This window comes from Pecten maximus, chromosome 14, assembly GCF_902652985.1.
Source record: "Pecten maximus chromosome 14, xPecMax1.1, whole genome shotgun sequence".
Classification (NCBI taxonomy): domain Eukaryota; kingdom Metazoa; phylum Mollusca; class Bivalvia; order Pectinida; family Pectinidae; genus Pecten; species Pecten maximus.
Window position 1 is genome coordinate 12,515,437 of NC_047028.1, and position 20,391 is coordinate 12,535,827.

Consider the following 20,391-nt stretch of genomic DNA (forward strand, 5'->3'; position numbering starts at 1 on the left):
TTTCTTGGACGCCGTGGGATCGCCGTAACTTACGCTGCTCTGGTGTGACAGGGGTTTAAGAAACATACAATAATAACTGTATTGAATGATAGAAAAATACTACAAGAATGTAGAAAAATTATACAATTATCTAATTTATTGAAATTGTTACTTAAAATGTCTTTTTTTTTTATCTTTTTTTTTTTGGCAAGGACACGACTTCAATTTGAGATTATACAGTTCTACTGATCCCCGCGCTTTTTGGCACACAGATTTTTTTCTTTCGATTACTAATTTCATTACACGTTTTACAGACAGGGACTTTTATAATTTGTTACAGTCTACATGTATTTGGACCTTCCCTAGTGTGTATAGCACATTTTGAGACGTTTTGGGGGGGCTATATTAAAATTCGGTAAAAATGACACCCCGATGCATACAATGAACGCCGGAGGTGCCATTTTTACCGAATTTTAATCTAGCCCCCCAAAACGTCTCAAAATGTGCTATACACATTAGGGAAGGTCCAAATACATATAGACTGTAACAAATTTATCACCATTTATTCACGTTACAATACTGCCTATTTTCACTATCGGGCCTTCGGACTATTGGACCTAAGGACCAATTAATTGACATTCGGACTATTGGACCTTAGGACCAATTGACATTCGGACTTTTGGACCTATCATAAGGACTAATGGACCTTCGGACTATAGGACATTCGTTTTTTGCGGTCCAAACGGTTGGACCAGTTGGGCCGATGTTGTTCGTTTATGAAATAAAGACAGACCTGGAGATTTTATATTGTTCTAAGCCTGCAATAACATTTGTAGGTCCGTCAAAATATATGTTTGAAATTTATTACATTTAAGAACTGACGAACCGGTTTTTCCGCATAAACGAACAGGCACCTGTTTATGTTGCTGGATTGTATTTAATCTAAACGTTTGTTATGACGTCACGCATAACTTATGTTTTATTTAATTTGATAGAATATATTTGGTCGAAAACAACAATTATACCATTGTGATCCGTATGTTTCAAAATTCCGCAATTTCAATTAAATCCATCTTTGTCATACCAGTGCTCCCTTTACAAAACCCAGCAATCAAAGAGTTTGGCTGATCCCGGTTTAATGTAAAACTGGCAACATGGCGGCTGCCTATGCTCCTCCAATAGTTGTTCCTATGCATTATGTTCCGTCATTCAAAGGTGAGGACTAAATACGCTAATTATATACATCTCATATATAACGAGCACTTTATCTGGATTACCTTGCACACAAATGTTTGGGAGGAATATGTCGCTACCGTTTGTCCAGCAGTTACTGTCCGACTGTAATCGATAAAGCGGTTCGGCCCTACTCCTATAACATAAGAGGCCACTGGTCGGCTCTTTTTCTATCGGATAGTAGGTTCGGCCCTAGCCCGAGTTACTTCTGGTTCTACACCAGACGTGGTGTCAGGGCCAGAGGAACCTCGGGCTATAGAGCGGTGTACCTAATGAGTGACCAGGGAGTGTCCAGGGACATTTTGCACGCCCTGCAGGAATCCGATAAAGTTACTGTACGGTTCCAGATTTGTGGATTGGATTGACTGTGTGATATCTTAAGACCACTACGAGGATTGTTATTTTATAAACATTTAAAATTAAGCATCTGAACTCGCCATATTTAATGAAAGTACCTATGACTTTCAACACACTGGTTCTCAATATTTTCAATTATAACTTGAACAGAGGAATTGGTAGAATTGTGGAATGAGAATTAAAAATTAAAAAAGTGTGTTCGACTTCATGCACTACTAGCAGCACTAGTCCCGTTCGAAGACTGGTCAGGTTTACCGTTACCTACAGGTAGAATTGACGGCATGGTCAAAACCTCAAACAGTGTCAAAGGCCAATGTCAGGCAAAGAGGCATATCAAAATAATTAACTATACTGTAATTGACACACATATTTTCATACAGACATGACTCTACCACTATTGATTTTAAATTCCCCTGTCAAGTATACGATATGTACTTATATGTTTAACAACGAAATTGTACATGTATACGTAAATATTATGTACTTTTATACTAGCTCATGTCTAAGTAAGTAAAACATGCATTTCTCGAGTAGGTCTAACTTATATAATGCTTGCAATGTGTGATCTGAAAATCCAGATTATGGAAATATGTAGTCTTATATTATAACAGATGTGAGAAACGTATACATACCGACTAATTGCTAATTGTCTCTTGTTATCGACCTGATGTACTCTCAATATTGTCCAGTAATTTTTCCATCATCTATTCATTATTTTGCATAAAAATATTATTCCAACAACCAAGGTGTTCAGTGCAACATATACTTCAATGCCAAATATTAAAATACAGTAATATCGCACTGCATTACATGGTTATATTTGATCTCATGCTTTGTCTGTGTTATTTGTTATATACAATATGGCAGATATTACACACTTGTGATGTCACAGCTTGATAGGTCAGCTATATACGACGAGCGACATTCACATACATGTACACATGTGCATTTCATGAATTTGTGCATATCACAAAAACGATACAATATTTTCACGTAATTCCTTCACAATACTTTATGTTACAACTTTAACAACTATAGCTATAGTAACCATAACAAAAATCAGTCACGACACACTTTAAGTATATCAGAACAACAAAGTAAAATGAGCCATAATCAGTGACCATACCAACTTGTCACAATTTTTTTATGTTTAGATTTTGTTTACTACTAATCTTAAGAAATATGAGTCCCAGTCCTGTTTTTTTTTTGTCAACAGTTGATGTCAGATTACATGAACCACTTGCAGGAGGGGAGGCAACTCCAAGGGACATAGAAATAGAGATGATGTCGCTTTGTTCTCAGTTGGATGTGCTGTGCAAGAAGGAACTACGAGATGTGAGGAAATTTTCCCTGTTACAATTAACAATGTCTTTAAGGCATCCAGTTATTGATGTTTAGCAATTTCAGAAGTTAAATTAATATTTTTCAGAAATCTGAATGTCAAAATGTGAAAACTTATATAGGATATATTGGATTAAGGCATTTGCATTACAGTTAATTCTAAAAAATGGGAAGAAAAAAGGATATTCACAGCTCGCACTTCAAAACATTGACAGTTTTCTGACAGGCAAGTCGTTTTTGGCGAAAACCAAACCTTTCAATCTGAAGAGTAGTCTCTTTTTTTGGAGATAAAACATATTCTCAAGGGTTCACTGGATGCCCTGGTCTTGTTTATCCTATATACTGGCACTCCATATAAAAACTATAATTCTGGATACATATAAAGATACAAAATAGTAGTGAAGAGGGATGAAGGGAGTATCACATGGAAAACAGACTAAGAATAGAAGAATGCATAATCTGTGTATATGAATAGCTTTGAGATGGCTATGTTGCTGTGATATAATATAATAGCGATATATAAAACTCCCACATATCATTGATCATTTTTATCTTATCATTTTATGTGAGGAATTTATAGCAATATACATTTTTTTTATTATGTATCTGATTTTAGCAACAAAGAAAGAAAACAACGGAGCATGGAAAAGTGAGTGGGGCATTCCTGGACAAAGGTAGGATACAATTCTAATGGTGTACCATTGTGTAGGCTTCATAATTCTGAAAGTTGGCAGACACAGAATCTCTTTTGTGTTAGTATTTGTACACATGTTGGTCATACATATCCTGTACTGCAGGTAGGGTGTAAGAATTGTACCTGCTGCGCCAATTGCTACTCCTATAACATAAGAGGCCGCTGGTCGGCTCTTTTTCTATCGGATATTATTTTGCCGACTGCGTTACACGGCGCCTGTCAAAAGTATCTCGCCGTGTTAAACCTCTAACATTGTTGGAGTACCCCAAATGCATGATTGTAACAGGCGACTAATTTGGGATTTTTTTTCTCTCTAAGCAACTTTCTTCATCCTAATGTCTCCCTTGACTTTGCCTCAAATTTAGCAATTATTTGAGCATTCACCCATTTGAGGAAGGCTCAAAGTCTATAAAAATGTAGCAGCAACTCCTGCTTAATGCTCAGCATTTTAGGAGTCTTGACAACTGGCCTGGCTGTTGTCAGTATAATGTGACTGGGTGAGGTGCCCTGCAGGATGTCTTCAGCAGTATGCTTCAGTGAGGTAGCACTACACTATCATAAGAAGACAAATACAGATATACCACAGCCTCCCAAAACGTACATACAGTACAACCCAAGTTATACATGGTGTCAAGACCAGAGGACACTGGCTGATACACTATATGCATGTAATTGACATACAGCCAGTCAGGGGAGGATGTCCTTAAAATTACCATAGCTGTTGATAGGATGTAATAGTTAAACAAAAACCAAACAAACCATTCATGTCAAAGCAGTGAATTGCTTATATTTACCATTTTCTGCCATGTTCTTTCATTATTGACATTTGTAATGATAGAAAAACAATTTTTAATATTTACATGATATTGTTTAATGTAATTTTTTAATCAATATTAACAATATACAAATTAAATGTCCATGCTAATAATGCAAAGTTGTTCTGATGATATCATCGATCAATAAACAGGCCATTGCATTCATAGCTGTATTAAACGTAATGGTATTTTGTTCTGTGGCATCTTGTTCATGTTAACATTTTTGTTTCCAAAAAATCAAGAAAAAATAAAATATCTTTCAATAATGTTCAATAAAATGCCAAAATATGATTTCTAGTGACTACATGCATGCATCTTAATTAGCTTAGGTATATACATGTGTGCAAGCATTGTTTAGAAACTAGAAATTCCTGTACAGTTATTCAGGATACTCTGCTTAATTTGAAGAGAATGACTCACATTGGGTGAACCAAATCTGATTCATCAAATATTTTTCAGCAACGGTTGTCCATGATCGGATGAAGCAACTGCTCCTAAAACAGAAACAGGACATGAGCCTTGGGGTATGTGTTTTTTGGAAAATTTTGTTTTGTTTACATAATTTACATCTGTAATGTAAAAACTGAAAACATTTTATTCCTTGAAAAGTTTTTAAATTATTGACAAGATCATTGTGACATCACTGTGCTTACAATGATAACGATTATATTGTACTACAAATTGGACAACATTAATAGATAAATAAATAAATGAAAATAAATAAAATAAATAAATAAATAAATAAAAAGTGAATACAATAATTGTAAATGAATAAAAATAACTTTAGTAGACAGTATATTTCTATTCACAGAACAACTTTAGAGAATCAAATATTATAAAATGAAAACTTCCATTTATGGAATTCTGAATCATTCATATCAAATTGCTTGCTGTACAGCAATACATTGTATGGCGAGGATTGGATAGGGTATTCCCGAGGGCTGCAACCTTCCTTTCTAAACCTGATGGACTTAATCTACTAGATAAGAAAACAGGCTTGGATGGTTAGTACAATTTAGTCATTTACTAAAATAAACTTCATCTTAATATGAACATTCCTTTGATTAGTAAAAAAGTATTTATCAAACACTCATTGTTGAACATGGTCATAGTAAATAAAAAATATTAAGTATCTAATATTCTCAATTAAGTATTACATGTATGATAATTAAATTATGTACAAATCTTCAAATAAAGATTAGAAATCTACTTTTGTTTTCCAATAGACGTTATAGTAATTTATGTTGATGGACATTACCAGTGTAAAAAGATATTTCTGATCATTGATCATCGCCATGGTAACATGAAAATCGACATCATTATTACTTTTAGTTAGTTCAGTGTTAACTTTTGTATGTGATTCCAGGTTACTACCAGGAGTTAGCCTGTATCAACCAGCTCCTCTCACTCTCCATGCAGATTAACTCAGACTTACACAACCTTTCTGATCATAAGTACATCGCCCATCAGCTGGCCATTCTGTATGTAAGTATTTCATCAGTTGATAAATACAGGGGTTTTTCAGATATGGTTATTTACCGCCTGGAACATCAGGTTTCTCCTGTGTCCTATTTTATATTCTCCATCCATGCATCTCAAATGATTATTCATCACCAGTCAGAAAGTCAAGTGTGTTTATATACATCTGTGATTCATTTTATACCTTAAATCTGTAGAAAATCACTTGTATCTGTGTTTTTATATCATTCTCCATCCACCTCATCCCTCCCTGTCTGTGGTATCATTCTCCCTGCACCTCATCCCTCCCTGTCTGTGGTATCATTGTCCCTCCACCTCATCCCTCCCTGTCTGTGGTATCATTCTCCACCTCATCCCTCCCTGTCTGTGGTATCATTCTCCACCTCATTCCTCCCTGTCTGTGATACCGTTCTCCCTCCACCTCATCCTTCCCTGTCTGTGGTATCATTCTCCCTCCACCTCATCCCTCCCTGTCTGTGGTATCATTCTCTCTCCACCTCATCCCTCCCTGTCTGTGGTATCATTCTCCCTCCACCTCATCCCTCCCTGTCTGTGTTATCATTCTCCCTCCACCTCATCCCTCCCTATCTGTGATATCATTCTCCCTCCACCTCATCCCTCCCTGTCTGTGATATCATTCTCCACCTCATCCCTCCCTGTCTGTGATATCATTCTCCCTCCACCTCATCCCTCCCTGTCTGTGTTATCATTCTCCCTCCACCTCATCCCTCCCTGTCTGTGGTATCATTCTCCCTCCACCTCATCCTTCCCTGTCTGTGGTATAATTCTCTCTCCACCTCATCCCTCCCTGTCTGTGGTATCATTCTCCCTCCACCTCATCCCTTCCTGTCTGTGTTATCATTCTCCCTCCACCTCATCCCTCCCTATCTGTGATATCATTCTCCCTCTCCTTCCTCCCTCCCTGTCTGTGGATATTCCATTCTCCACCACTCATCACCTCCCCTGTCTGTGTATCATTCTCCTCCACCTCCATCCCTCCCTGTCTGTGGTATCATTGTCCATCCATCCTCATCCCCTCCTGTCTTGTTAGCATTCTCCCTCCACCTCATCCACTACCTGTCCTGTGATATCATCTCTCCCTCCCCCTCATCCCTCCCTCGTCTCGGTGGTATCCATTTCTCCCTCCACCCTCAGCCCTCCCTCCTCCATGTCTGTGATATCATTCTCCCCTGTGGGGATCTTCTCCACCTACCCCCTCCTTCTGTTTTATATCTCCCCCCACCTATCCTCCTTCTGGAACATTTCCCTCCCCCTACCTCCCGTCTGTGGTATCATTCCCCCTCCCCCTACCTCCTGTTGTGGATCATTCCCACCTATCCCTCCCTGTCTGTGGATCATTTCCATTTTCCCCTCCCTTTTCTGTGTTCTTCTCCCTCCACCTCATCCCTCCCTGTCTGTGGTATCATTCTCTCTCCACCTCATCCCTCCCTGTCTGTGGTATCATTCTCCCTCCACCTCATCCCTCCCTGTCTGTGGTATCATTCTCCACCTCATCCCTCCCTGTCTGTGGTATCATTCTCCACCTCATTCCTCCCTGTCTGTGATACCATTTTCCCTCCACCTCATCCTTCCCTGTCTGTGGTATCATTCTCCCTCCACCTCATCCCCCCTGTCTGTGGTGTCATTCTCTCTCCACCTCATCCCTCCCTGTCTGTGTTATCATTCTCCCTCCACCTCATCCCTCCCTGTCTGTGATATCATTCTCCCTCCACCTCATCCCTCCCTGTCTGTGATATCATTCTCCCTCCACCTCATCCCTCCCTGTCTGTGTTATCATTCTCCACCTCATCCCTCCCTGTCTGTGTTATCATTCTCCACCTCATCCCTCCCTGTCTGTGTTATCATTCTCCACCTCATCCCTCCCTGTCTGTGATATCATTCTCCACCTCATCCCTCCCTGTCTGTGATATCATTCTCCACCTCATCCCTCCCTGTCTGTGATATCATTCTCCCTCCACCTCATCCCTCCCTGTCTGTGATATCATTCTCCCTCCACCTCATCCCTCCCTGTCTGTGGTATCATTCTCCCTCCACCCCCATCCCTCCCTGTCTGTGGTATCATTCTCTCTCCACCCCATCCCTCCCTGTCTGTGGGTATCATTCTCCCTCAACCTCATCCCTCCCTGTCTGTGATATCATTCTCCCTCCACCTCATCCCTCCCTGTCTGTGATATCATTCTCCCTCCACCTCATCCCTCCCTGTCTGTGGTATCATTCTCCCTCCACCTCATCCCTCCCTGTCTGTGGTATCATTCTCCCTCCACCTCATCCCTCCCTGTCTGTGCATTCTCCCTCCACCTCATCCCTCCCTGTCTGTGATATGATTCTCCCTCCCCCTCATCCCTCCCTGTCTGTGATATGATTCTCCATCCACCTCATCCCTCCCTGTCTGTGGGTATCATTCTCCACCTCATCCCTCCCTGTCTGTGTTATCATTCTCCCCTCCACCTCATCCCCTCCCTGTCTGTGATATCATTCTCCCTCCACCTCATCCCTCCCTGTCTGTGGTATCATTCTCCCTCCACCTCATCCCTCCCTGTCTGTGGTATCATTCTCCACCTCATCCCTCCCTGTCTGTGGTATCATTCTCTCTCCACCCCATCCCTCCCTGTCTGTGGTATCATTGTCCCTCCACCTCATCCCTCCCTGTCTGTGGTATCATTCTCCACCTCATCCCTCCCTGTCTGTGGTATCATTCTCCACCTCATCCCTCCCTGTCTGTGATATGATTCTCCCTCCACCTCATCCCTCCCTATCTGTGGTATCATTCTCCCTCCACCTAATTCCTCCCTGTCTGTGATATCATTCTCCCTCCACCTCATCCCTCCCTGTCTGTGGTATCATTCTCCCTCCACCTCATCCCTCCCTGTCTGTGGTATCATTCTCCACCTCATCCCTCCCTGTCTGTGGTATCATTCTCCATATCATCCCTCCCTGTCTGTGATATCATTCTCCCTCCACCTCATCCCTCCCTGTCTGTGGTATCATTCTCTCTCCACCTCATCCCTCCCTGTCTGTGGTATCATTGTCCCTCCACCTCATCCCTCCCTGTCTGTGGTATCATTCTCCACCTCATCCCTCCCTGTCTGTGGTATCATTCTCCACCTCATTCCTCCCTGTCTGTGATACCATTTTCCCTCCACCTCATCCTTCCCTGTCTGTGGTATCATTCTCCCTCCACCTCATCCCCCCTGTCTGTGGTGTCATTCTCTCTCCACCTCATCCCTCCCTGTCTGTGTTATCATTCTCCCTCCACCTCATCCCTCCCTGTCTGTGATATCATTCTCCCTCCACCTCATCCCTCCCTGTCTGTGATATCATTCTCCCTCCACCTCATCCCTCCCTGTCTGTGTTATCATTCTCCACCTCATCCCTCCCTGTCTGTGTTATCATTCTCCACCTCATCCCTCCCTGTCTGTGTTATCATTCTCCACCTCATCCCTCCCTGTCTGTGATATCATTCTCCACCTCATCCCTCCCTGTCTGTGATATCATTCTCCACCTCATCCCTCCCTGTCTGTGATATCATTCTCCCTCCACCTCATCCCTCCCTGTCTGTGATATCATTCTCCCTCCACCTCATCCCTCCCTGTCTGTGGTATCATTCTCCCTCCACCCCATCCCTCCCTGTCTGTGGTATCATTCTCTCTCCATCTCATCCCTCCCTGTCTGTGGTATCATTCTCCCTCAACCTCATCCCTCCCTGTCTGTGATATCATTCTCCCTCCACCTCATCCCTCCCTGTCTGTGATATCATTCTCCCTCCACCTCATCCCTCCCAGTCTGTGGTATCATTCTCCCTCCACCTCATCCCTCCCTGTCTGTGGTATCATTCTCCCTCCACCTCATCCCTCCCTGTCTGTGCATTCTCCCTCCACCTCATCCCTCCCTGTCTGTGATATGATTCTCCCTCCACCTCATCCCTCCCTGTCTGTGATATGATTCTCCCTCCACCTCATCCCTCCCTGTCTGTGGTATCATTCTCCACCTCATCCCTCCCTGTCTGTGTTATCATTCTCCCTCCACCTCATCCCTCCCTGTCTGTGATATCATTCTCCCTCCACCTCATCCCTCCCTGTCTGTGGTATCATTCTCCCTCCACCTCATCCCTCCCTGTCTGTGGTATCATTCTCCACCTCATCCCTCCCTGTCTGTGGTATCATTCTCTCTCCACCCCATCCCTCCCTGTCTGTGGTATCATTGTCCCTCCACCTCATCCCTCCCTGTCTGTGGTATCATTCTCCACCTCATCCCTCCCTGTCTGTGGTATCATTCTCCACCTCATCCCTCCCTGTCTGTGATATGATTCTCCCTCCACCTCATCCCTCCCTATCTGTGGTATCATTCTCCCTCCACCTAATTCCTCCCTGTCTGTGATATCATTCTCCCTCCACCTCATCCCTCCCTGTCTGTGGTATCATTCTCTCTCCACCTCATCCCTCCCTGTCTGTGTTATCATTCTCCCTCCACCTCATCCCTCCCTGTCTGTAATATCATTCTCCTCCACCTCATCCCTCCCTGTCTGTATTATCATTCTCCACCTCATCCCTCCCTGTCTGTGGTATCATTCTCCCTCCACCTCATCCCTCCCTGTCTGTGGTATCATTCTCCACCTCATCCCTCCCTGTCTGTGGTATCATTCTCCCTCCACCTCATCCCTCCCTATCTGTGATATCATTCTCTGTCCAACTCATCCCTCCCTGTCTGTGGTATCATTCTCTCTCCACCTCATCCCTCCCTGTCTGTGGTATCATTCTCCCTCCACCCCATCCCTCCCTGTCTGTGGTATCATTGTCCCTCCACCTCATCCCTCCCTGTCTGTGATATCATTCTGTCTCCACCTCATCCCTCTCTGTCTGTGGTATCATTCTCCCTCCACCTCATCCCTCCCTGTCTGTGATATCATTCTCTCTCCACCTCATCCCTCCCTGTCTGTGGTATCATTCTCTCTCCACCTCATCCCTCCCTGTCTGTGGTATCATTCTCTCTCCACCTCATCCCTCCCTGTCTGTGGTATCATTCTCTCTCCACCTCATCCCTCCCTGTCTGTGATATCATTCTCTCTCCACCTCATCCCTCCCTGTCTGTGGTATCATTCTCCCTCCACCTCATCCCTCCCCGTCGGTGGTATCATTCTCCCTCCACCTCATCCCTCCCTGTCTGTGTTATCATTCTCCACCTCATCCCTCCCTGTCTGTGGTATCATTCTCTCTCCACCTCATCCCTCCCTGTCTGTGGTATCATTCTCTCTCCGCCTCATCCCTCCCTGTCTGTGGTATCATTCTCCCCCCACCTCATCCCTCCCCATCTGTGATATCATTCTCCCTCCACCTCATCCCTCCCTGTCTGTGGTATCATTCTCCACCTCATCCCTCCCTGTCTGTGGTATCATTCTCCCTCCACCTCATCCCTCCCTGTCTGTGATACCATTGTCCCTCCACCTCATCCCTCCCTGTCTGTGATACCATTGTCTCTCCATCTCATCCCTCCCTGTCTGTGATATCATTCTCCCTCCACCTCATCCCTCCCTGTCTGTGGTATCATTCTCCACCTCATCCCTCCCTGTCTGTGTTATCATTCTCCCTCCACCTCATCCCTCCCTGTCTGTGATATCATTCTCTCTCCACCTCATCCCTCCCTGTCTGTGATATCATTCTCCCTCCACCTCATCCCTCCCTGTCTGTGGTATCATTCTCCCTCCACCTCATCCCTCCCTGTCTGTGGTATCATTCTCCCTCCACCTCATCCCTCCCTGTCTGTGGTATCATTCTCCCTCCACCTAATCCCTCCCTGTCTGTGATACCATTCTCCCTCCACCTCATCCCTCCCTGTCTGTGGTATCATTCTCCCTCCACCTCATCCCTCCCTGTCTGTGGTATCATTCTCCCTCCACCTCATCCCTCCCTGTCTGTGATATCATTCTCCCTCCACCTCATCCCTCCCCGTCTGTGATATCATTCTCCCTCCACCTCATCCCTCCCTGTCTGTGGTATCATTCTCCCTCCACCTCATCCCTCCCTGTCTGTGATATCATTCTCCCTCCACCTCATCCCTCCCCGTCTGTGATATCATTCTCCCTCCACCTCATCCCTCCCTGTCTGTGGTATCATTCTCCCTCCACCTCATCCCTCCCTGTCTGTGATATCATTCTCCCTCCACCTCATCCCTCCCTGTCTGTGATACCATTGTCCCTCCACCTCATCCCTCCCTGTCTGTGATACCATTGTCCCTCCATCTCATCCCTCCCTGTCTGTGATATCATTCTCCCTCCACCTCATCCCTCCCTGTCTGTGGTATCATTCTCCACCTCATCCCTCCCTGTCTGTGTTATCATTCTCCCTCCACCTCATCCCTCCCTGTCTGTGGTATCATTCTCCCTCCACCTCATCCCTCCCTGTCTGTGGTATCATTCTCCCTCCACCTCATCCCTCCTTGTCTGTGGTATCATTCTCCCTCCACCTAATCCCTCCCTGTCTGTGGTATCATTCTCCCTCCACCTCATCCCTCCCTGTCTGTGATATCATTCTCCCTCCACCTCATCCCTCCCCGTCTGTGATATCATTCTCCCTCCACCTCATCCCTCCCCGTCTGTGATATCATTCTCCCTCCACCTCATCCCTCCCTGTCTGTGGTATCATTGTCCCTCCACCTCATCCCTCCCTGTCTGTGATATCATTCTCCCTCCACCCCATCCCTCCCTGTCTGTGGTATCATTCTCCCTCCAACTCATCCCTCCCTGTCTGTGGTATCATTCTCCCTCCACCTCATCCCTCCCTGTCTGTGATATCATTCTCCCTCCACCTCATCCCTCCCTGTCTGTGTTATCATTCTCCACCTCATCCCTCCCTGTCTGTGGTATCATTCTCCCTCCACCTCATCACTCCCTGTCTGTGGTATCATTCTCCACCTCATCCCTCCCTGTCTGTGTTATCATTCTCCACCTCATCCCTCCCTGTCTGTGATATCATTCTCCCTCCACCTCATCCCTCCCTGTCTGTGATATCATTCTCCCTCCAACTCATCCCTCCCTGTCTGTGGTATCATTCTCCCTCCACCTCATCCCTCCCTGTCTGTAATATCATTCTCCCTCCACCTCATCCCTCCCTGTCTGTATTATCATTCTCCACCTCATCCCTCCCTGTCTGTGGTATCATTCTCCCTCCACCTCATCCCTCCCTGTCTGTGGTATCATTCTCCACCTCATCCCTCCCTGTCTGTGGTATCATTCTCCCTCCACCTCATCCCTCCCTATCTGTGATATCATTCTCTGTCCAACTCATCCCTCCCTGTCTGTGGTATCATTCTCTCTCCACCTCATCCCTCCCTGTCTGTGGTATCATTCTCCCTCCACCCCATCCCTCCCTGTCTGTGGTATCATTGTCCCTCCACCTCATCCCTCCCTGTCTGTGATATCATTCTGTCTCCACCTCATCCCTCTCTGTCTGTGGTATCATTCTCCCTCCACCTCATCCCTCCCTGTCTGTGATATCATTCTCTCTCCACCTCATCCCTCCCTGTCTGTGGTATCATTCTCTCTCCACCTCATCCCTCCCTGTCTGTGGTATCATTCTCTCTCCACCTCATCCCTCCCTGTCTGTGGTATCATTCTCTCTCCACCTCATCCCTCCCTGTCTGTGATATCATTCTCTCTCCACCTCATCCCTCCCTGTCTGTGGTATCATTCTCCCTCCACCTCATCCCTCCCCGTCGGTGGTATCATTCTCCCTCCACCTCATCCCTCCCTGTCTGTGTTATCATTCTCCACCTCATCCCTCCCTGTCTGTGGTATCATTCTCTCTCCACCTCATCCCTCCCTGTCTGTGGTATCATTCTCTCTCCGCCTCATCCCTCCCTGTCTGTGGTATCATTCTCCCCCCACCTCATCCCTCCCCATCTGTGATATCATTCTCCCTCCACCTCATCCCTCCCTGTCTGTGGTATCATTCTCCACCTCATCCCTCCCTGTCTGTGGTATCATTCTCCCTCCACCTCATCCCTCCCTGTCTGTGATACCATTGTCCCTCCACCTCATCCCTCCCTGTCTGTGATACCATTGTCCCTCCATCTCATCCCTCCCTGTCTGTGATATCATTCTCCCTCCACCTCATCCCTCCCTGTCTGTGGTATCATTCTCCACCTCATCCCTCCCTGTCTGTGTTATCATTCTCCCTCCACCTCATCCCTCCCTGTCTGTGATATCATTCTCTCTCCACCTCATCCCTCCCTGTCTGTGATATCATTCTCCCTCCACCTCATCCCTCCCTGTCTGTGATATCATTCTCCCTCCACCTCATCCCTCCCTGTCTGTGGTATCATTCTCCCTCCACCTCATCCCTCCCTGTCTGTGATATCATTCTCCCTCCACCTCATCCCTCCCTGTCTGTGGTATCATTCTCTCTCCAACTCATCCCTCCCTGTCTGTGATATCATTCTCCCTCCACCTCATCCCTCCCTGACTGTGTTATCATTCTCCCTCCACCTCATCCTCCCTGTCTGTGGTATCATTCTCCCTCCACCTCATCCCTCCCTGTCTGTGATATCATTCTCCCTCCACCTCATCCCTCCCCGTCTGTGATATCATTCTCCCTCCACCTCATCCCTCCCTGTCTGTGGTATCATTCTCCCTCCACCTCATCCCTCCCTGTCTGTGATATCATTCTCCCTCCACCTCATCCCTCCCTGTCTGTGATACCATTGTCCCTCCACCTCATCCCTCCCTGTCTGTGATACCATTGTCCCTCCATCTCATCCCTCCCTGTCTGTGATATCATTCTCCCTCCACCTCATCCCTCCCTGTCTGTGGTATCATTCTCCACCTCATCCCTCCCTGTCTGTGTTATCATTCTCCCTCCACCTCATCCCTCCCTGTCTGTGGTATCATTCTCCCTCCACCTCATCCCTCCCTGTCTGTGGTATCATTCTCCCTCCACCTCATCCCTCCCTGTCTGTGGTATCATTCTCCCTCCACCTAATCCCTCCCTGTCTGTGGTATCATTCTCCCTCCACCTCATCCCTCCCTGTCTGTGATATCATTCTCCCTCCACCTCATCCCTCCCCGTCTGTGATATCATTCTCCCTCCACCTCATCCCTCCCCGTCTGTGATATCATTCTCCCTCCACCTCATCCCTCCCTGTCTGTGGTATCATTGTCCCTCCACCTCATCCCTCCCTGTCTGTGATATCATTCTCCCTCCACCCCATCCCTCCCTGTCTGTGGTATCATTCTCCCTCCACCTCATCCCTCCCTGTCTGTGGTATCATTCTCCCTCCACCTCATCCCTCCCTGTCTGTGATATCATTCTCCCTCCACCTCATCCCTCCCTGTCTGTGTTATCATTCTCCACCTCATCCCTCCCTGTCTGTGGTATCATTCTCCCTCCACCTCATCACTCCCTGTCTGTGGTATCATTCTCCACCTCATCCCTCCCTGTCTGTGTTATCATTCTCCACCTCATCCCTCCCTGTCTGTGATATCATTCTCCCTCCACCTCATCCCTCCCTGTCTGTGATATCATTCTCCCTCCAACTCATCCCTCCCTGTCTGTGGTATCATTCTCCCTCCACCTCATCCCTCCCTGTCTGTGTTATCATTCTCCCTCCACCTCATCCCTCCCTGACTGTGTTATCATTCTCCCTACACCTCATCCCTCCCTGTCTGTGGTATCATTCTCCCTCTACCTCATCCCTCCCTGTCTGTGATATCATTCTCCCTCCACCTCATCCCTCCCTGACTGTGTTATCATTCTCCCTACACCTCATCCCTCCCTGTCTGTGATATCATTCTCCACCTCATCCCTCCCTGTCTGTGTTATCATTCTCCCTCCACCTAATCCTTCCCTGTCTATGTTATCATTCTCCCTCCACCTCATCCCTCCCTGTCTGTGATATCATTCTCCACCTCATCCCTCCCTGTCTGTGTTATCATTGTCCCTCCACCTCATCCCTCCCTGTCTGTGGTATCATTCTCCCTCCACCTCATCCCTCCCTGTCTGTGGTATCATTCTCCCTCCACCTCATCCCTCCCTGTCTGTGTTATCATTCTCCCCCCACCTCATCCCTCCCTGTCTGTGGTATCATTCTCCCTCCACCTCATCCCTCCCTGTCTGTGGTATCATTCTCCACCTCATCCCTCCCTGTCTGTGTTATCATTCTCCACCTCATCCCTTCCTGTCTGTGGTATCATTCTCCCTCCACCACATCCCTCCCTGTCTGTGGTTTCATTCTCCCTCCATGTCATCCTATAAGCTATCTTTGAGAAGTTATTGTTTGAAAACATTTAAACTACTAATATCCTGTTCTGTTAGTATGGTAAATCTTATACATATTATGTAAGATTAAATCATTTTTTTTTTTTTTTTTTTCAGCAATCTGTGACATCATTAGATGCGGCCTGTATGGAGACCTATAAAAAAAGCATAGAGGATAATTTCAAAGTGGTGAAGACCACTCTGAATGAGGGTGGAGATGGGGCCAGGTTGCTGAGTAACGAGCACAAACAATGGTTGGTATATCAAGTGGATAAAAGTTGATGTATTTAAAAGATTAATAAAATAACCCCATATCAATACAGAAAAAAATATCGGCTTTGAGGTCTGGGAACAATAATTATATTATTTTTTTATGCAAAAATGAATTGTTTTGCTGTATTACTGTGGAAATTGGATTACAAGTACATATTACATCTTAAACACACTGATTTACCGGGTATGTATTACACAGCTTAACAAAGAATAACATGTCTCGTTTACTTTTTCAGGTTGATAAATCTAACATGTAGTGTTGTGCAGACATTAACATCGTTCCCCACAGAACTCACTCAGGAAATGGTCCAACCCTGCCTAGCTCTTCAGCAGACATGAATCATTCCAAGTTTCATTTCTCTGTAAAATATAATCTAGTTACTAAATTAAATATTTTTGAAAACCTTTATGTACATTATCGATAGTATTCCTAGTATATAGTAAACTAGAACAGGATTCTGTAATTTATTTTGAAGCTAAATATCATGTCAAAGACTGCTGTTATCATCAGGTGAATATAAATTCCTGTTATTGTCACATCAGGGATTCCTGTTAATTTCATGTCAAGGATTCTTGTTTTGGTAATGTGAAAGATAATCATAATTATTATGTGTATGATTCCTGTTATTGTCATGTCAGAGATTCCTGTTATTGTCTGTGAAGAATTCCTGTTTTTGTCATGTGAAATATGACTGTTATTGCTATGGCTAGGATTTGTGTTATTGTCATGTTAGGGATTCCTGTTATTATCATGTCAGGGACTCCTGTTAATGTCATGTTTAGAATTTCTGTTATTGTCATGTCCAAGAGAGTGATCAATACTGTGGGATATCTCGCTGCCATGAACTGAAATCTCCTGGTCAGGGACAGATATATATATATATTATCTCACAACCATGGAATAAAATCTAACATAATCTCACAACCATGGAATGAAATCTTCTAATCATGGAGAGATAATATCTTACAGCCATTAATAAATATCTCATAACTAAGGGAAAATATTCCTTAACGAAGGAAGAAGATCTCACAAGTGCGGCGGAATAAAATCTCATAATCAAGGACAAATATCTGTCAATTAAGGACAGATATCTTATAATTTAGGACAAATATCTCACAATCAAGGACAGATATCTTATAATTTAGGACAAATATCTCATAATTTAGGACAAATATCTCATAATTTAGGACAGATATCTTATAATTTAGGACAAATATCTCATAATTTAGGACAAATATCTCATAATTTAGGACAGATATCTTATAATTTAGGACAAATATCTCACAATCAAGGACAGATATCTTATAATTTAGGACAAATATCTCATAATTTAGGACAAATATCTCATAATTTAGGACAAATATCTCATAATTTAGGACAGATATCTTATAATTTAGGACAAATATCTCATAATTTAGGACAAATATGTCATAATTTAGGACAAATATCTTATAATTTAGGACAAATATCTCATAATTTAGGACAAATATCTCATAATTTAGGACAGATATCTTATAATTTAGGACAAATATCTCACAATCAAGGACAGATATCTTATAATTTAGGACAAATAGCTCATAATTTAGGACAAATATCTCATAATTTAGGACAAATATGTCATAATTAAGAGCAAATATGTCACAACCATTGATGAATCAATGTCTCATAAATAAGTACATCACCATCACACCGCCATTTGAGATGAAAGTTAGTAATAGGGTAAGTCGCTTAACAAAGACAATCAACCAAGTCGTCACACAGGACAAATTAAGATTCTTGTAGTAAGACTAACATTTAAAAAATGTTTTGATCTTATTTGCAAATAACATCCAGTGTGTGTGTTTGTCATGTGTTCATATCTCGATCAGATATCTAGAAGTATGATTGTAATTACATATAGCTAGTACATTTCAGTTGTATTGTTTTTTATGATGTATAGAAGAAAGTGCTAGGTCACATATTTTATTGAATCTCATGTTTTTTTTAAGGAGAACCACTTTAATCCAACAATTTTCACTGAAGCACTAAAAATATTAATGTTTATTTAGTGAAATCCAGTTTATGTCAATTATAGGCTCATGTAAGATAATATATACATGCATGTTAATTTTTTATGGTGTCACAATTGTTTTATAAACAAATTTGAGTGGAATCTCTTAAAACTAGTACGTGTTTACCATTTCAGTAGTGTTAAAGGCATATGATCTACGATATTTACTCACAAAAACATAATTATTTTTAATTGATAAGATTATATAATGTGTAATGAATCGGTAAGATTATATAATGTGTAATGAAAAAAAACCATATGAAACTTTGTTTTACTTTGAATATTGAATGAGAAATGCATTGTGTGTATGTTGAAAATTGTTAGGTAATCATTATCGGTACAATAATAATGAGTTTGCAGAAAACAATTGTCAATATCGAGTACAAGTAAAACAGTGAAGACAAAACAATATACGATATTTGTCCAATTTATTCATTCACCTCGAGAGTTGTTTCAAAGAAAACTGGTAACATATTTTTCAAATGAATATCGTAGATCCTGTGAATTTACAATAGTGTTAGCATACTGACTTAAGTATTATACAAATGATACCAAAATAAAGTGTTTTAGATAACTTTATATAGATTTTTAAAATCTACTTTATTTCTCACTTCAGAAGTGACAAAATATGAATTCCATTAAATAAAACAAGTATCATGATTCAGAAATCCAGTAATTATTTCTCGTCTTCTGATTTTGGTTGAAGATTAATTTCCAAAGATATGAAGCACAATAATGTTTGTGCAGATTTGGCATTTTGCGGACTTAGACATGTGAACTGTACGATGTGATTGAGGAGCGAGTGGAAAATGTTGTTATTGTTAGTATTACTAACACACAAACCTATACTCTGTAAGAGATGACTATTCTAACACCCATAATAATTATCATATAGGTAAACCTGCTCAAAGCCCACATGTTATACATTATTCCCCTATTTAATAGAATAATTTTACTTCATCTAGGAAATGAAATTGATTATGACCAATGTATAAGATTAATTGCAAAGTTACATATTATATATTGAAGATAAACGTTGAACCAGACAGTTTCTATTTTATTCATTTATTGCAATTTCTACCACAATAGGTTGGTGTTATACAACTCCTAAGACACGAAATAATTATAACTAGTGTTGTATACATACAGTCTATATCTTATGTGGAATAAACTGTCAATACATTTTAATTGGTTGACACAGTAACCTTTGACCGGGACTTTTTAATCATGTGGTACAATATGTTTTGATCAGCTTACACTTTAATGTTTCTTCATGTGGTCACAGAAATGATAACACACAAAAAGTAGTAAGCAATTGGTTTTGTGATGATTTTTTTTTTTCATATAGATTTCTATCAATTTATTGCTGTAAATTATTTGTTATGATTTGTAATAAATTGTAATATTTTCACACATTGATTAGTTACATTTCACCTTAGGTCATAACCTTACACCCCAATTGATGATGTGGGAGAAACACATGCTGACACAAAACAGGTGAATTCATCCTCAGAACAACTTTTCTATTGTGGTAAAAACAGGTCACACAAACTCTTGGTTGTACAAAATGTAAATGGTTTTTCTTTCATTCCAGTTACGAAAAATACTTTTTTTTTTTGTAACTTTTGAAAAATAACTAAATGAGAGTGAAAGAAATACCATATACAACAACCACTCATTGTTTAATCTCTATCCATTTTACACTACAGAACATATAGTGTTATAGTAGAGATTCATCAATCTCTCTAGTACACTACAACATATTCACAAAGCCAGATAGATTTATAAAAGACGTTTATTTATGTGTTGTTTATCATGCTGAAATATCCTTTGTAAACAATGTTTTACATTATCATGTAGTTTGTTTTGGAATTATATCATTGGGATGTACGTATGGAGAG

General features: G+C 42.7%; 1 protein-coding gene across 1 annotated transcript; it reads left to right on the forward strand.

Moving 5' to 3' along the window:
• Positions 1–1,083: 1,083 nt before the first annotated feature.
• On the forward strand, positions 1,084–19,701 carry LOC117342191. Its single transcript, XM_033904243.1, has 8 exons — positions 1,084–1,194; positions 2,786–2,904; positions 3,527–3,584; positions 4,879–4,943; positions 5,318–5,423; positions 5,786–5,904; positions 16,284–16,420; positions 16,676–19,701. The coding sequence occupies exons 1-8, from the start codon at positions 1,134–1,136 to the stop codon at positions 16,776–16,778; spliced, it is 768 nt and encodes a 255-aa protein (XP_033760134.1). The 5' UTR covers positions 1,084–1,133; the 3' UTR covers positions 16,779–19,701.
• The last annotated feature ends 690 nt before the right edge of the window (positions 19,702–20,391 follow it).

Coding starts and splice junctions, on each gene's coding strand:
- LOC117342191 (XM_033904243.1), top strand. CDS start 1,134: ATGGCGGCTGCCTATGCTCCTCCAATAGTTGTTCCTATGCATTATGTT. Junction 3,585..4,878: donor TGGGGCATTCCTGGACAAAG/GTAGGATACAAT, acceptor AATATTTTTCAG/CAACGGTTGTCCATGATCGG. Junction 5,424..5,785: donor TAAGAAAACAGGCTTGGATG/GTTAGTACAATT, acceptor ATGTGATTCCAG/GTTACTACCAGGAGTTAGCC.